Source organism: Phyllostomus hastatus, unplaced genomic scaffold (genome assembly GCF_019186645.2).
Source record: "Phyllostomus hastatus isolate PE091 unplaced genomic scaffold, TTU_PhHast_1.1 phas_scaffold_317, whole genome shotgun sequence".
NCBI lineage: Eukaryota > Metazoa > Chordata > Mammalia > Chiroptera > Phyllostomidae > Phyllostomus > Phyllostomus hastatus.
In genome coordinates this window covers 5,019,260-5,033,990 of record NW_025334023.1, presented here as the reverse complement: position 1 = coordinate 5,033,990, position 14,731 = coordinate 5,019,260, and the positions used below count along the sequence as shown (strand labels likewise).

The 14,731-nt window shown below is 56.1% G+C and overlaps 1 protein-coding gene across 4 annotated transcripts; it reads right to left on the bottom strand.

The window, feature by feature from the left end:
- Positions 1–260: 260 nt before the first annotated feature.
- Positions 261–14,563, bottom strand: TSKU (tsukushi, small leucine rich proteoglycan). 4 transcript variants are annotated; one of them, XM_045818348.1, is made up of 3 exons: positions 14,459–14,554; positions 5,441–5,609; positions 261–2,739 (listed from the first exon to the last, which is right to left on the bottom strand). In XM_045818348.1, the coding sequence occupies exon 3, from the start codon at positions 2,729–2,731 to the stop codon at positions 1,670–1,672; it is 1,062 nt and encodes a 353-aa protein (XP_045674304.1). In that variant the 5' UTR covers positions 2,732–2,739; positions 5,441–5,609; positions 14,459–14,554; the 3' UTR covers positions 261–1,669. The 4 variants fall into 4 exon arrangements, with proteins under 4 accessions (XP_045674304.1, XP_045674303.1, XP_045674305.1 ...); XM_045818347.1 differs by lacking the exon at positions 5,441–5,609 and having other exon boundaries at positions 14,459–14,563; XM_045818349.1 differs by lacking the exons at positions 5,441–5,609; positions 14,459–14,554 and adding an exon at positions 9,234–9,303.
- Between the last annotated feature and the right edge of the window lie 168 nt (positions 14,564–14,731).

Genomic DNA, 14,731 nt, shown 5'->3' with positions numbered 1-14,731 from the left:
AAGGTTCCAGAATAAGAGCCTGAGCACAGGCAGGGGCGTGCAAGTTCACGGACCTGGGGCAGCAGCGAGAGGGGAGATAAGGAAGGCGGAGAGGGCATAACCCACTCTGGAGTAATCCCCACCCCCATTCTGGGTAATTATTGGGCTTTTCGGGGAGGACACAATGTCCAGGACAGGGCTGGACTTGATTCATTCTTGTGGCCCTGGGGCCCAGCCCAGGGAATGTGAGTGGACATTGGTCGAGTGATGGAAAGAGGGAGTCTTTATAAATGTTTATTAAACCAAGGACCAGTGAAGTGTTGGACAGGGCTGGTGGGGGAGGACAGTGCTCTCACTGTCCTGTGGGCATTTCTGTGGGACCAGCCCCTCATGCCCACGTGGCCACTGATGGCTGGCTTCCACCCAGCACCTCCCCCTAACACATCCCCAGGACCCCCATTGCAAAAATGAACAAATGCAATGTTTTTCTTTTACAAATGACATTTTCCATCCCCAGCCGGCAGGGGTGGGGTCGGGAGCTGGTTGAAAGCAGCAGTCCATGAAAAAGGCAACAACTTGTATAAAATGAGCACTAAGGAGTGAGCCCAGAGCTGGGAAGCTGAGATTCCACCCGGGCGGGGCACATACAAGAATTCCGCAGTGAACTGCCTGCCTCCTTCCGCTGCACTCTCAGTGGGGTGAGACGGGCTTGGGCTCTGGACCAGCTCGACCTGAATCTGGGAGGCCCCTCCTTGCTTGTGGCTAGGTGGGGCTCCAGGGTCACATCAACCTCTTAGGGGAGCATCTAGAGGCAATGCCTGAAGGATCAATGGGCACGTTTCCAGTTTTGGTGCGGGGGGACCCCACCCCAGAGTGGGAAACTGGCGGGTGAGACTGGGTGGTATGCCTGAAGCTTCCAGAGGCTCTGAGAGGTGAAGAGACTTGGCCCGTGCAACACAGCTGGTCAGTGGGCCCAGCGTCCCACCGTGGTGGCCCTTGCCTGTCCTCGAGATGACAGAAAAAGGGCTTATATGGCAGGAAAAGGGGAGCCCAGGCAGGGGGGCGGGAGGGTATGACTTAGACAAGGCAACAAAGTGCACAGGGGCCCGGCTGGGAGGCAGGACACGGGTCCAGTCATGCCTCTGCTGCTGGGGCACCTCGGATTAGCAATTTTCCTTCTCTCAGCCTCAGTGTTCCCACCTGTCACATGAGGCGGCAGACTTGATTTTTTTCTCTGTCTTTTATAACTACAGTTCTACCCAGGGTCCTAGGGGAAGAGAAAAGAATAAAGTGGGCCTCATGTGCCCAGAGCAAAAGAAACCCATGCTCCTGAGTGATTGGACCATGGGCCCAAAGGGGCACTGGGCCATGGGCCTGACCTCTAACCTTCCTCCTATCAGTCAGGCTGGCCCAGGCTTGAGGGAAGGCACTTCGTGGTAGAGTGGGGGAAGGACAGCAGGGGGCTGCTGTCTGGTTTCACATCAAAGACCCTCTGCTTACGGTTTGGGGACAATACAGACAAAGGAGCAAGACTTTGCCCCTGGGGTTAGTCCCAGGTCCACAGCTATCTGTCAGTGATGCTGCCACAGAGGCCTGCAGAGTCCCCACTGGCATTGGCACATTAAATCTCCCAGGACCTGAGTTGGCCCAGGGCAGCAGTTCGTGACGTGGCCCCAGGCCACACCATTTGTCACAAGGTGGTGGGGCCCCTGGAAGCCTGTCCCCCCATGTCTGTGCAGTGCAGGGCCACCTTGGGGTTGGCTCCAGGCTGCCGGGGGTAGGCACCCTCCCGCACCAGGCGCCGGCACTGCACACCCTGCCCTACGCTAACGCTCTGCAGCGCTGGGAGGTGGAGGAGCAGTGTCTCAGGCAGGGGCACCAGGCCTGTGCCCGACAGGTCCAGCTCCTGCAGAGAGCCCAGGCCTGAGAACACCTCGGCTCCTGCCCACTTGAGCTTGGGGTTGCCCGACAGGTCCAGTACCTGCAGGCCGTGCAGCTCACAGAAACCATGGGGTTCCAGCTGGGGGAGACCCTGCAGGCTCCCCAGCGACAGGTGTGTCAGGTCAGCCAGTCCAGAGAAGGCTCCTGGGCCGATGGCAGCCAGCGGGTTCCCATCCAGGCTCAGGTAGCGCAGGGGCAAGTCCCGGAGGTCAGGCACGGTGCGGAGCTGGTTCCAGGCCAGGTTCAGGCTCTGAATGGTAGGTGCGGGCAGGCTGGCCCGGGCGGGGTGGGGCGCCAGGCGGTGGATGAGGTTGTGGGAGAGGTCCACGTGCAGCCCCCTGCCCTGGCTGTGGGTAGTGAAGGCGGACACTGGGACCTCACGGAGCTGGTTGTGGCTGAGGTTCACGTCACTCAGGGGCGAGCTGGTGAAGCTGTCGGAGGGCAGGGCTGTCAGGCCGTTGTGGCTGAGGTCGAGCGACTCCAGGTAGCGAAGGCGGGAGAAGGTGGTGGGCGAGATGCTGGTGAGCAGGTTGTGGCTGAGATCCAGGCCGGCCAGCGTGGTATAGCCTGGCCCTGCCAACACCGACTCGTTCACAGTCTCCAGCCGGTTGGAGGACAGGTCCAGGTGAGTTGTGTCCAGAGGGATGGGCACGGGCACGATGTGGGGGCCCAGGCCACTGCAATCCACTCGCGTCAGGCTGAAGCTATCAAAGAGGCCGAAGGTCTCCACCTCACACTGGCACCCGGGGAAGCACGGTCGGGTTGTCTGGATGCAGCGCACGGCCAGCAACAGCAGCAGGGACCACAGCATGGTGGGGGCTAGAAAGAGAGCCATAGGTGAGTGCTGACAGCAGGCACCCTGGATGGTTCTAAGCCCACCCCACAGGACACCAGTCAGTATGTCTAGGTGCAGCTGCAAGTTGCCTCGGGCACCCTGTCCTCCCAGGATGCCTTCCCCGAATACTCCTCGTATAGCTCCTCATCCCTGTTACTCTCAGGCCTTGGTGGGGTAAAGGGGGTGAGGCCAGATCGGTGGATTTTCAACTGGACGCAGCAAAACCCTATCTTAAATAAGATTAGCAGATGAAAGTGGGCCAGTTCTGGCTGAAGGGAGGGCAGGGGCCTGGAACCCTCCGTGCCTGCTCACCATCTCTGCTGCAGGATATTAACGAGCCCTACTGGGAGCCCACTGGAGTAGATGGATCTATGGCTGGGCTCCAGGGCTCTGGCGATGTAGGGTCCACTGGCTGGTCTTGATCCATATCCTATTAGAGAGGCGCTCACAGCTTAGGGGTCAGGGTCAGGGTGCTGAGCATGTGCCGTGTGCTGTGCTAGCTGCCTCACTACACAGGCTTGCTTCACCCTCACAACCACAAAAATTACAAGGTGGTCCCTGGCTGGTGTGACTTAGTGTACTGAGTGATGGCCTGCAAATCAAAGGGTCACTGGTTCAATTCCCAGTCAAGGCACATGCCTGTTGCAGGCCAGGTCCCCAGTTGGGGGCATGCCAGAGGCAACCACACATTGAGGTTTCTCTCCCTCTGTCTAAAAATAAATCTTTAAAAAAAGTTGCAAGGTAGAAATTTCTGTCACTGCTTCACAAAGAGGGAATGGAGGCTTAGAGAGGTTCAGAAAGTCACGCCTGGCCACAAGTAACTGGGAGGGGAAGCAGATGGAGCACGAGGAAGCATGGCTCACGGTCGCAGTTTGGCAGTGGCTGGGCCACGCCTGAGACTCACATGCCAGCCTCCCAGAACAAGGCCTCTCCCTGAGAGGAGTGGCCCTACCCTACCTCTTTAGTGGGTGACAATGGACCAGTCCACAGTCCTAAGCCCCCTCGCCTAGCCTGTCCTCCAGAGGCAGGATCCTTTATTCCGATTGTCTAGACTTCCAGATGGGCTCTGGAATACCCGTCCCAAGCTTCTTACCCCTTGCTCTGTCTCTACTCCCAGATAATACAGGTATTACCCCTCCCTGGCTCTTCCTTTAACCTAGGCAGCTGGGCTGGTTCTCCCATTATACAGATAAAGAAACAGAGGCTCAGAGAGGAAAAGGGTTTACCCCAACTAGTAAAAAGCAGGGCAGGATTAGAACCAGGGCCTGCTCAATCCCAATTCTTCTGTTTTCATCTGCTGCCTCCGGCAGGACTGGCAAGGAGGCTGGTGAAGAGACAAGATCCAAGAGGGGCTTTTTTCCAGACATGGGCTATGGTATAAGCCACGTTCCCTCTCCTGGCAGTCTCCATCCCTGTACAGTTACGTCGTAGCTGCCACACATCAGGCACTACACATACACTGTCACATTCAGTCCTCACACCCACGCACGTCTGTCTGGCCCAAAGCCTGTGCACACACCCACTGTAGCTCCGTGATGCTCATGGGAGGATGAGGAATGGGTGAGTGATGAAGGCATCTAACTGGACAGTCTCTGGTTGTCCCCTCCCGCCACACGGCAGCCACGCAGCCCAGGGGGTGGAAGGCGCCCTGCCTCACGCCAGCAGGTCTTGTCACCTGGGATAGCCCTGCTCTGCACCCTACCCTGTCTTCCCTCGCACCTTCCCACTGGCCTTCAGGGAGGGATGGACCGGGGACCTGCCCGCCTTCTAGACTGAGGTGGATGTGGAGGGAACAACACGATAGTATTACCAGCTCTCCATGAAACTTTAAAGGGGCAGCTACCTGATCCACACACGGGCTCTGCATGGGGTCCGGAAGAAGTGGGGCTCTTCTCCCCTGCCCTGCTATGAGGTCCCTCCTCTCCCACGCCTTTCTATTATAGAATACAATCTGAGGATTAAATCCAGCCCAGGTGCATCCTGGGCTTGGTCCCAACTGTGGCAAGGTAGAGTGTTCCCACGTCTGGAACCAAAAGGAAAATAATTAATTTGCTGCAGGTACCCTTTGTTCCCCTGAGTGAGAGCTTCTTACCACAGGGATTCATTACCACTCAGGGCCCCGCCCTCCCTGCTAAGCTGATCTGCTCATACTCACCCTTCCTGGGGTTTAAACAAACAACACAAGTACAGAAAAAAGGCCTTGAGATCACCCTTTTGTTCCCAATAGGGTACATTATACAACATACCTATTAAATGCCAAATGGCCTCTCATGAGCTCCTGCTTATGTAACTGGGAGCTCAAACACAACCCTCCAGAGAGGGGGCCTCTTGCTGCCCCGCTCCAGGCCTCAGTCTTGTCCTCTGAACCACAAAGCAGTAATTCTTGCCCTGACCCCCTCACATGAGCGGATGGGCACTCCCTGAAATGCAATCCAACTGTGAAGAGCTATGCACACACGCAAGATGCTCATCAGTGGGCCACTGTGGGGATGGAATCAAGGCAATGGTAAGGCCAGCGGATGTAAAAGGAGCAGGGGCGTAAATGAGACCTAGCGCTCCCAAGGTATCCTGGACAGGTCCTCACTCAGCCCCGCACAGTGGACAGCTCTCCCTGGGCTCCTGTTCCTTGCTAGGCCTGGACGCCCCCCTGGGAAGCGCCGACACTGAATCAGAGCCGGTCCTCACCAGGTGCTGGTGCTGAACATGTGTTCTCTCATATGCAATCCTCAGTCCATGTTAGAGCGCAGGAAACCGAGCACGTGCAAAGGCAGGTGGTGGAGCTGAGAACTGAACTCTTGCCTTTGGAACCTCGTAATTGGCTTGGTTCCAGTGGAATGTACACTTCTGTGCGTTTCTGGGAAAAGAAGAGGTAGGTGTCCAGAGTCCCAGGGCCAAACTCTAGCTGTGACTGACCGCTGCAATGACGCAGGCGCCAAGATTTTTAGTATTTAGTGGCTCTGGGGTTTTCCTGAGGTCACAGCCGAGCCCAGAAGACTCTCAGGAGCATCCTAGGCTGTCAGGAAGAGAAAGGAGAAATCCCTGAGAGGCCTCACGGCTTTGGACCCAGAAGTGGGCAAAGGCAGAGGTGCGGGCTGGTGGTCTTCGAACACCAGGGCCCGTGTTCTGCTCAGAGGAAGTGTCCCCCTTTGGAGGAACACACAGCAGGGCACCTTCCTGTGTCGCGGAGATGCTGGGCTCAGCCACTGCCGCTGGAAGAAGGCCTTCAGAAAAGGCTCAGAGGCCGAGGGGAGGGCAGAGCTTCCCAGGAGGGGACTGAGGGAAGATAAGGAAAATTCCTGCTGGGGCACAGCATTTATAGTTAAAAAGGACTGCTTATTTGACGTTGGGAGGTTGCAGAGTGGGCGTGCAGTGCTTCACTTCAGTGATGAAGGGAGTGTGTGGTGACTTGTCCCTAGATCCCCAGGGAGGCGTGGCCACCGAAGCTCTCCCAGCCCACTCGGGTTGGCTGCTGGCTCTCCTGGGGACTCAGGGAGTCCATAAAAATAACGTTCCGAAGAGTCTGCAACCTCATGCAGGGGGCTGATGCCATAATGATAGATATCATAAGATAAATTGCATGTCTAGGACAACTGTAACTATGCATTAAAAAAAAACAAACCCAACCCAAATCCTAATTTTAGAAAGGCCAAAAGAAAATATACCAACACAACAGTGGTTTTCTTTAGATGGTAGAATCTGAGTGATTTAAACATGTCAATCTCTTCACACCCCACCCCCACTCCATGTCCTCTCTTATAGTAAAATAAAATATTTTATATACATAATATATATATAACACACTGAGTCACAAAGGCTCCTAATAGGACTGCCTCACTCATGACTCCCTCTGCTTTCTCTGATGCTGGGCAGCCACAGGCTCTGAGCCTCAGTCTCCCCACCTGTGAAATGGGATATCAATAGCCACCTCACAGGACCATCATGAAGATGAAACAAAACTACAGAAATAAGGCACCTAGCGGGGTTCCCGGTACAGGGGAAGGGCAGAGTGGGCTGCCCTGCCTTCCTTCCCAGACAGCAGCTGACGGGGTAGGGATCAGCAGGTGGGCCCGACCCCACCTCTTCCTCCTTCCTTTAGAACCATGTCATCACAATGCCAAAGCCCTTATCAGCGCCCTCCTTGAAGGGCATTCTTTCCAGAAAGGCCACACTATGATATTTCTCAACAGGGCTTCTGGGTCTGGGAAGGGATGAATAATGTGAGTTTCCCTTGACAAAAACCATCAGCCTCTGCTCCGTGAAGAGGAAAGGCCTTCATGGGGAGACGGCCTTGGACACCAACGTGCACTGCTAACTGGGAAAGTCACTTTACTTCTCTGGACCGGTTCCTTCAGCTGTGACTCTGAGATGACACTGAGGGTCCCACTGGCCTCAGAAAGGCTGGATGTGAAGAGCAGACAGATAAGCTGGACACCCCTGCAGAGAAATGAGACCCCAATGGGCGGAAGCCACATCAGGGAAAGATTGCTCCTTTTCACTCTACCTACACCCATATCCACAGCAGACATAACCAATCAATCACAGCACCACTTCCTAGGGCATCTGCACAGGACCTCAGTCAGAGCTCTCCTCTGACTGGTGCTCTCCCCCCACTGATTAGAGTTGGCCCTTGACATGAAAGCTGCCGTTCTGGGATGCATTCTCTGATCTGAAGGCGTTACATCACTGGGAACAGGCGTCACCTGCTAAACCCAGCAACTTTGGGAAGTGTCCTCCTCTCCCTCAGCCCATTTCCTCGTCTGAAACGGAGACAACAATCCCTCCCACAAGGATGTTGCTATGAGGACTAGACATCACGGGGCCAGGACACTGAGAGATGTGCAGTCAATGGGTGCCTGTGTCTCTCCCAGGCAATGTGGTAGAAGGAGTCCCCCAGAAAGGGCACCCATGACCACCTCCCACCTCCTTCACCTCTCCAGGTGTGGGGGTGAAGGGGGCACAATGGGGCAACTGTGCAGTGACGAGGCAGGTCCTGGACAACAGCTGTGGATCCCAGTTTTAGTCCAGGCTCTGCAGGGCCTGTTCACATCTTCAGACACGTCCCCTCCCTCCCTGAGCCTGTGTCTCCAGCCCCACAATGAGAGGTTAGGTCTAGACAAGCTAGCTCCAGTGTTTCAGGCATTCAAAATTTAACAAAAGCATTTACTGAATCTCTGCTAAGTACTGTGTGAAGTGTATGTTGGGGTAGGGTGCGGATACTAAGTCCTCATGGGGCTTACTGACCAGCACTGGGGACAGGACCCTGACTCATATCGAGATCACTTATACCTGCCTTGGCCCCAGGAGACCAGGTTGGCCACTCTCTACATGACCTTTGCAGTTTTCTTCATTTCTTTTGAGCCTCGGTTCTTGCACTTGTGTTAACAGTATTAATTCTGTCTCCCTCTGGGAGCTCTGATCCGCCCTCTGGAGAGAGGAAAAGGCAGACAGCTGGTCACCACGGAAGGCTGAGGGGGGACAGGGATCTTTGGCTCCAGATACATCACTTCTTTTCTAAACCCTGACGTGCAGATAAAAGATCCACTCACCGATCAGCCAGGTTACAGGACACAAGGGCAGAAGGACCAGGGCTCAGAAACTGTACCCACCCTTGGTCTGGGGGACACAGCATACAGTCCTCTGGGCAGGGGCCACAAGTTTGCTGGTGGCCCATGATGTCCGATGAGTATATGGTGTGGTCCTAACAGGCCCCAGGTGAGTCTCCCCACGGTGGCACTCCAGGCCTTGCTAGACTGCCTCTAAAACAACTTTGAAGTCTCAAAAACCTTCTGACTTCCTACTTTTGCCCCCAGAAATCAAGTTCTCCCTAGCAAGGAGACATCTGCAAGTTGTGCCACCTTCCTCCTTCCCCTGGCTGAGCTCCCCGTCTTATCTATTGATTTTTTGAGAGACAGAGAGAGGAAAGGGGAAGGGAGGAAGGGGGAGAAAAACACAGATTTGTTGCTCCACTTATTTATGCATTCATTGGTTGATTCTTGTATGCACCACGACCGGGGATTGAACCCTCAACCTTGGCATACTGGGAAGATACTAACCAACTGAGCTACTCCACCAGAGGCTAGCCCCCGCCCCGCGCCCCCTCAGTCTGGATTTGGACCTATAGTGATGGTGGCAGCCGCTGAACTAATCTCAGCCTCTGCTCACACTTCCCCAAATGCAGAGAGAGTTCCAGGGCTGGAGAGCTGGAAGACCCCCGGGAGAATAACTGAGGCAGACAGGGGCAGTGACAGAAGGGAAGTGGACCCAGGACCCGAGTCCTGACGCCTCACACTGCTGCCAGCATCACCCGCATCCACCGGCCTGCCCTGGCCCCACCAGTGGAACAAAGCCCGTTCTGTCCACTCAGGCTCCCGGGCCACCCCTCCCTCCCTTGCTTGTTCCCCAGGGGCGTGTCGCACCACACTTTGGGCATACCTCCACAGACACAGACTGAGTAAATTCTCTGTCATTAGTTGTTTACCTGCCCGTTTCCTGACTTGAAGTGTGAGCAGCTTGAAGCAATGGCCCCACCTTCTTCACCTGCTTGCCCCTTCCCCCACCTGAGGCCAGAGCCAGGCCTGGCGGGTGGCACTGCTGGATAAATAGAGTCGGCAGTTAAGAGTCAACCACTGGACTCAGATCTGAATGCAGCTCTGTATCTACCAGCCTCAGTAAAGTCTCAATCCGGTTGGGTCTCAGTGTCCTCAGTAAGGATCACAACACAGGGTTAGTGAAAGCATTATGGAACAGAGAGTGTGTGAAGCATTCAGCTCACTCGCTATCTGCCACACTCGAAGTGCTCAGGGCACAGGAGACGGTGCTGGTCATGATTTACTAGGCTTCCGGAGGACACTGATGGTGTCATTTTTCTTTATGTTCTTCGGTACTCAAGAACCCAACGCAGTACCAGGCACCTGGCACGTCTGTGGCCGTCGTGCCAGTGTGCTCCAGTCACTGCGCGGGTGTCTGCCAGCAAGGCCCCACGCTCCCTCCTCTGAGACCTCTGTGGGGCTAGCCGTTCTGGCTTGGCCCCCTTGGCAACGCAGCATCTCTGACCCATAGGTTTGCCAGCTCCTCCACCACAGCCTCAAGAGGGAGACCCTGGCACAGGAACAAGGTGGGCAGGGAGCTGAGCCTCGGGCTGGACCTGAGCCCTGCACGGACTGGAGACAGGCCCTGGCCTCCCCCAGCTGCTTCTCAGTGCCCAGCTGCCTCACACCCTGCCCTGCTCCCTTCCTTGTGAGCTCACTCAAGCTGACGCCAGTGAAATCCCCAGGTGGAAATTCCATTAACATCCTGCCCCCCAACCACTTGTCAGCTCCGGAAACTCAAGGCAAAAAGAATTTCAGGGCCAACTCCCGGAGTCTTGAGGTCTGGCGCTCCCAACAGAACCGCTAACACTGCCTCTCTCTACAAACACGTCAGCTCATCACGCACTTCTGTACCAGTGCCTCGTGTCTGCCTCACCGCAACCTCTGACCGTGGGGATTACTGTCCCTGTTTTGCAAAGAGACTGACATTCTTCAGCGGGGTAGTAGGGGAACCAGGTCTCAGCCTTAGAGGTCCTAGCTCCAAATCCAGTGCTTTTCATATCACGTGCCTCAGCATACCAATGGCTGTGTGGATGATGGCTACCTAATCATGCTGGGCTATAAGGACATTTGCCTATCTGTCCTCTCATGGGCAGGGATGGGGTTAGGTTCATTTTTATGTCTTTGGGGCTGAGCATTGGGCCTGGCACACAGTGAGTACTGCATGAAGGTATCTCGGGCATTTAGAATACCACCACCTCTCCTAAGGCACCTCTCAGCTTTTCCAGTGCCTCCCCAGTGGTTACCTGCCTAGTCACCCTGCAAGGTCACCAGGTTAGGTGGCATCCTACGCATTTTACCGGAGGTTCAGTGAGATCACTGAAGTGTCACACAACCTGGGAAGCCAGGGGCTGGACTCAGGAGCCAGGTAATTTGACACCCAGGACCTGGCCTCCTCCAGGACATCTGTGCAGGTGCAGGTGGGCCCTGGGGGCCCAACCATCTCCCCTAGGGATGCTAATCCACAGGAAAACCAGCAAGGGTCCCAATATGGGCAAGGTCCCAATACTCAATACTCGTTCTCCTTGCAGTGTGTCTTCTTTCTGAAGCTTTTCTGAGGCAGCACGTGTGGACACGTCGGGAGGCAGCCCAGGGCACAGGAAATGGGTTTTGCAACCAGGCAGAAAGGGCCCCAACCCCACAGGGTCTCATCCACCACGAGGCACGCGTGTGCCCTCACCCCTGAGTCTGGGTCTTCACCTGTGACGTGGTGAGAAGCCCAGCACTGCTCCCAGCAGGCTACTGGGGTGATGGCATGAGAGAGAGAGAAGACAGCCTGGGCCCGGCACATGTGGGTGCTCACTGCATGTGGGCTCCTGTCCCCACCAATGAGTGATCTCAGGGACCAGGAAAGAACAGGGAGTTTCAACACCAGGAGACCTGAAGGCCAGGCAGGGGCAGGGGATCCACAAGATCCAAAACATCCACATCCCCTGAGGCCTCGGATTCTTCCTCAGTGCACCATTCCTGAGCCCCCCTGGGGCTGCAAGTGCTGGCAGAGCACTACCAGGAAGTTAGTGAGTTTGGAAAAGGCTCAGAGGCCAAAGCAGGCTGAAGGAGTTGTGTCTTCTGTGACAAAATGCGAATCAGCAACCTCTCCTTGGTGGGTGGGTCAGTATCTTCTCCACCCCTCACCCCTAAGTCAGGCACTCACTCACACTGCCCAAGTTGGCTCAGGAGGCCTCCAGGCCTGGACTGTGGCAACAGCCATCTCCCTGGCCTCCTGCCTCCAATGGCTGGGCTTGCTGGGGGCCAGAGTACAATCCCAGCAGAAGACAAGGACCCTGCCACTGCTTCCTGTGTAAAGCCTATCTCTCACCAGTCTAGAGGCCTGTCCCCCTCCTAGGGCCCTATGCCTTTGCACAGGCTCTTTCCTCCTACGAAGGTGGTCTTTTTCCTTTGTCTGCTGTGCAGGATCTCACTCTTTCAATTCCAAAGCCACCTCCTCTATGAGGCCTTCCCAATTTAACCTGTGTCCTCATCTGGCAAAAGGTCACTTTCCCCCTGGGTGTCCCTGGCCCCTGGGCCATCTGTCAAGGCAAGACATACTTCATGGTCTGTGGCCATCTCTGAATCCGACTGTGTCCAGCTCCTCTCCCACATGGGGCCTGGCCATGTGAAGGGGAATAAATCAGATGAATGAATGAAATGCCCTGGACAGAAAGCCTTCATACTAAGGGCTTTGCCAGGTGGTGAAATCAGGTGCAGGACCATAGTGGATGCCGTCTCCGCCTTCTATTGTCAGTGTAATTCAATAAATGTCTTCATAATGTAATAGACTACAAACCTCTTTTCATTTTATTAGCACATGTAATTCATTATCCTAGTTAACATTCACAACAGATCAGCGAGATAGGAATTCCTATCCTCATTTGAAGGATGAGCACACTGAGAATCAAAAAGGTCAAGTTACTTGCCCAAGGCCACAGAACTAGGAAACAACGGAATAGGAGTAAAATCCAGGTCCTTCTGACTCTAAAAGGGTGGAGCACTCAACTACCTTTAGACTGGTCTCCCAGCCTCCAGAACCACCAATAAGCCAAAGGAAGTTTCCTTAGAAGTACCAATCCTGCCCTGTCATGCCTGTTTCAACCTTCCAGCAGCTCTCCATTGCCTAAAGGTTCAAATCCCTGCTCCTGGCATTCAAGGACTTCATATTTGGCCCTGCCTTCCCTCCCAGCCTTCAGTTGAATTCTAATCCACCTCCAACCCCCCCGCCCGCAACCCCACCTCTGTGATCAGAACACACAGAGCCATGCAGTGTAGTTCCCTCTGTGGGAGACACTTCCTACCTCCAGGGTATATTTACCTGGCTTCCCCCAGCTATTGCATTCTACCCTTCCACTCATTCCTGGGCTCCAAGGGGTCCTGGCCCATCTCACTCCATCCCTCCCTAACTTCAAAGCCACCTTCCCTCTCCCCCTTCAAAAGAGCAAATTAGTTTCAGGGAATTGGTCATGTCAGAACAAAGGTGTGTGTGAAAAGAAACATCAAAGTGTTTTCAGGTTCTGGGGTCTCAACCAGTCAGCCAGAATGGGAAGGGAAGAGAGAAGCTGTCAACATCTCTCTTCCCAGAGGGGAAACTGAGGCCCAGAGAGGGAAAGGAACGTGCCAATGGGGGCCTCCTTTCCTAGGGAGGGGCTTGTGACCCTCCATCACATCTGCAACATCCGGTGAAAATCTAAGTTTAAGACTGGGGCACAATGTGGGGGTGGCAAGGTAGTAAGGTTATCTTTGCTATGCAGGATCAAAAGCCCAGCAGGCTCCTGCCGCCTGAGCCCTCCCCCTAGGGTCAGACTTGGGCTTCGCAAGCCTGGACTTCCCCGAAGAGTAGAGCAAGTAGGGAGGAGGCATGGGAGGGGTTCCTGAGACATCTACTCGCCCAAGCCTAAAGTGGACGGACTCGGTTCTCGGGCAGGCTCTGGAAGGCTGCCCTGGTTATCCCCAACGAATGCTGGGCACTTCCAGGGAGCGCTCACCCTCATCCATAACAGACTGAGCAACTTGCCCAGTGCAGTACTGTGGGCCATTCGCAACCTTTCTGTGCAAAGTTCCTAACCCCTCGCAGTCCACCTGGGAGTCTCGGAGCCAGCGCCACGGACAAGCTCGTCACCTACCAGAGCAGAGGGCTAGTCCCCCCAGGATGCAAACGGAGAGCGGATCTCAAAGCGGAGCCGGGACTGGGGCTGGCCTCTCTGCACGGTAGACTTATCTCTCTCGGTCACATACACTCTCGGACAAGCGCGGGGCAGGCAACACCGGCTGCCCTCTCCTCAGCTCCCGGTCGGGGTCCTCGACCCACCGCTTCCCTCTCCCCACCTAGCTGGTTCGGCGAGGGTGTCGGGCACACTCCTCACGCCCTGGCCAGGGCCAGTACCCAGGTGCTGCCGATTCCCTCACCCGCCAATCCTATCTCATTCTTCTGGACTCTACGACCCCAGAAGACGAAAGAGGGGAGGGATGCCAGTGCCCCTCGACCAGACTTCAGCGGAGAGGAGGATAGGGGCTGTTGCCGGAGGAACCCGGAGAAAAGTTTGAAGCCAAGTTGGGGGGGTGGTTGGGGTGAACAGCAGGGGAGCGAGGAGTTGAGGGCGGTGTCTGGCTCTCCGCGCGCGCACACTCCACGGACTCCCAACCTAGACACGTCGACAGGCTCAGACCACGTAGCGGACACACAACGATGTGCCCACCAACACCCACAACCAAACGAGGGCCCACAAAATGTGCACAAAAGAGCGAAACAGTAACGCAAAGCCATGGGCACACAAAGGCGCAGGCAGATCCACGTCCCCAGACCCAAATCCACAAAGGCCCACAAACGCGAGATGCACGTGTCCGCACAAAGACCCCAGAGGCGCTGGCCCACAGCCGCGATCCAAGCCTTTGTCTCTTTGAAGCCCTCTCCCCCTGGAGTGGGTTCCCCACTCCCGCCGAGTGTCGGGCGTCCCGCGGCTGCGGCTGCCACCCCGGGTCCAAAAAAAGTTGAGAGGCCCTCGTCCTCGGCCCTGTGTCCAGCGCCGCCCGCCTGCCTGATGGGGCGGCTGGGTTGGTGATCGGGGCTTCAGACTTTCGCTCGCAGCGTGGACTCCCATTCCACCCGGGGACCTGCACCCACCTGGAAGCCTGCGCTGCCGCCGCCTTGGCACGCTCACCCAGGCGGCCCGGCCGCGGGCTCTCCGGCCGGCGCTTTTCTCTGTGCCGCGCGGCCCGGCCCCCCACCCCCCCGCCCCGGTCCCCGCCCGCCGCCGGGAGAACCCTCAGCCCGCCAGACACCCAGTGGCGGCTCCGGCTGGCGGCCCCGAGACTTAGGGAGTGTCACCAAAGTGCGGGTCTTTCCTGGAGCGCTCTCCGCTCCCAGCCCGCGCCCGCCCGCAGAGCCCGCGCCGAG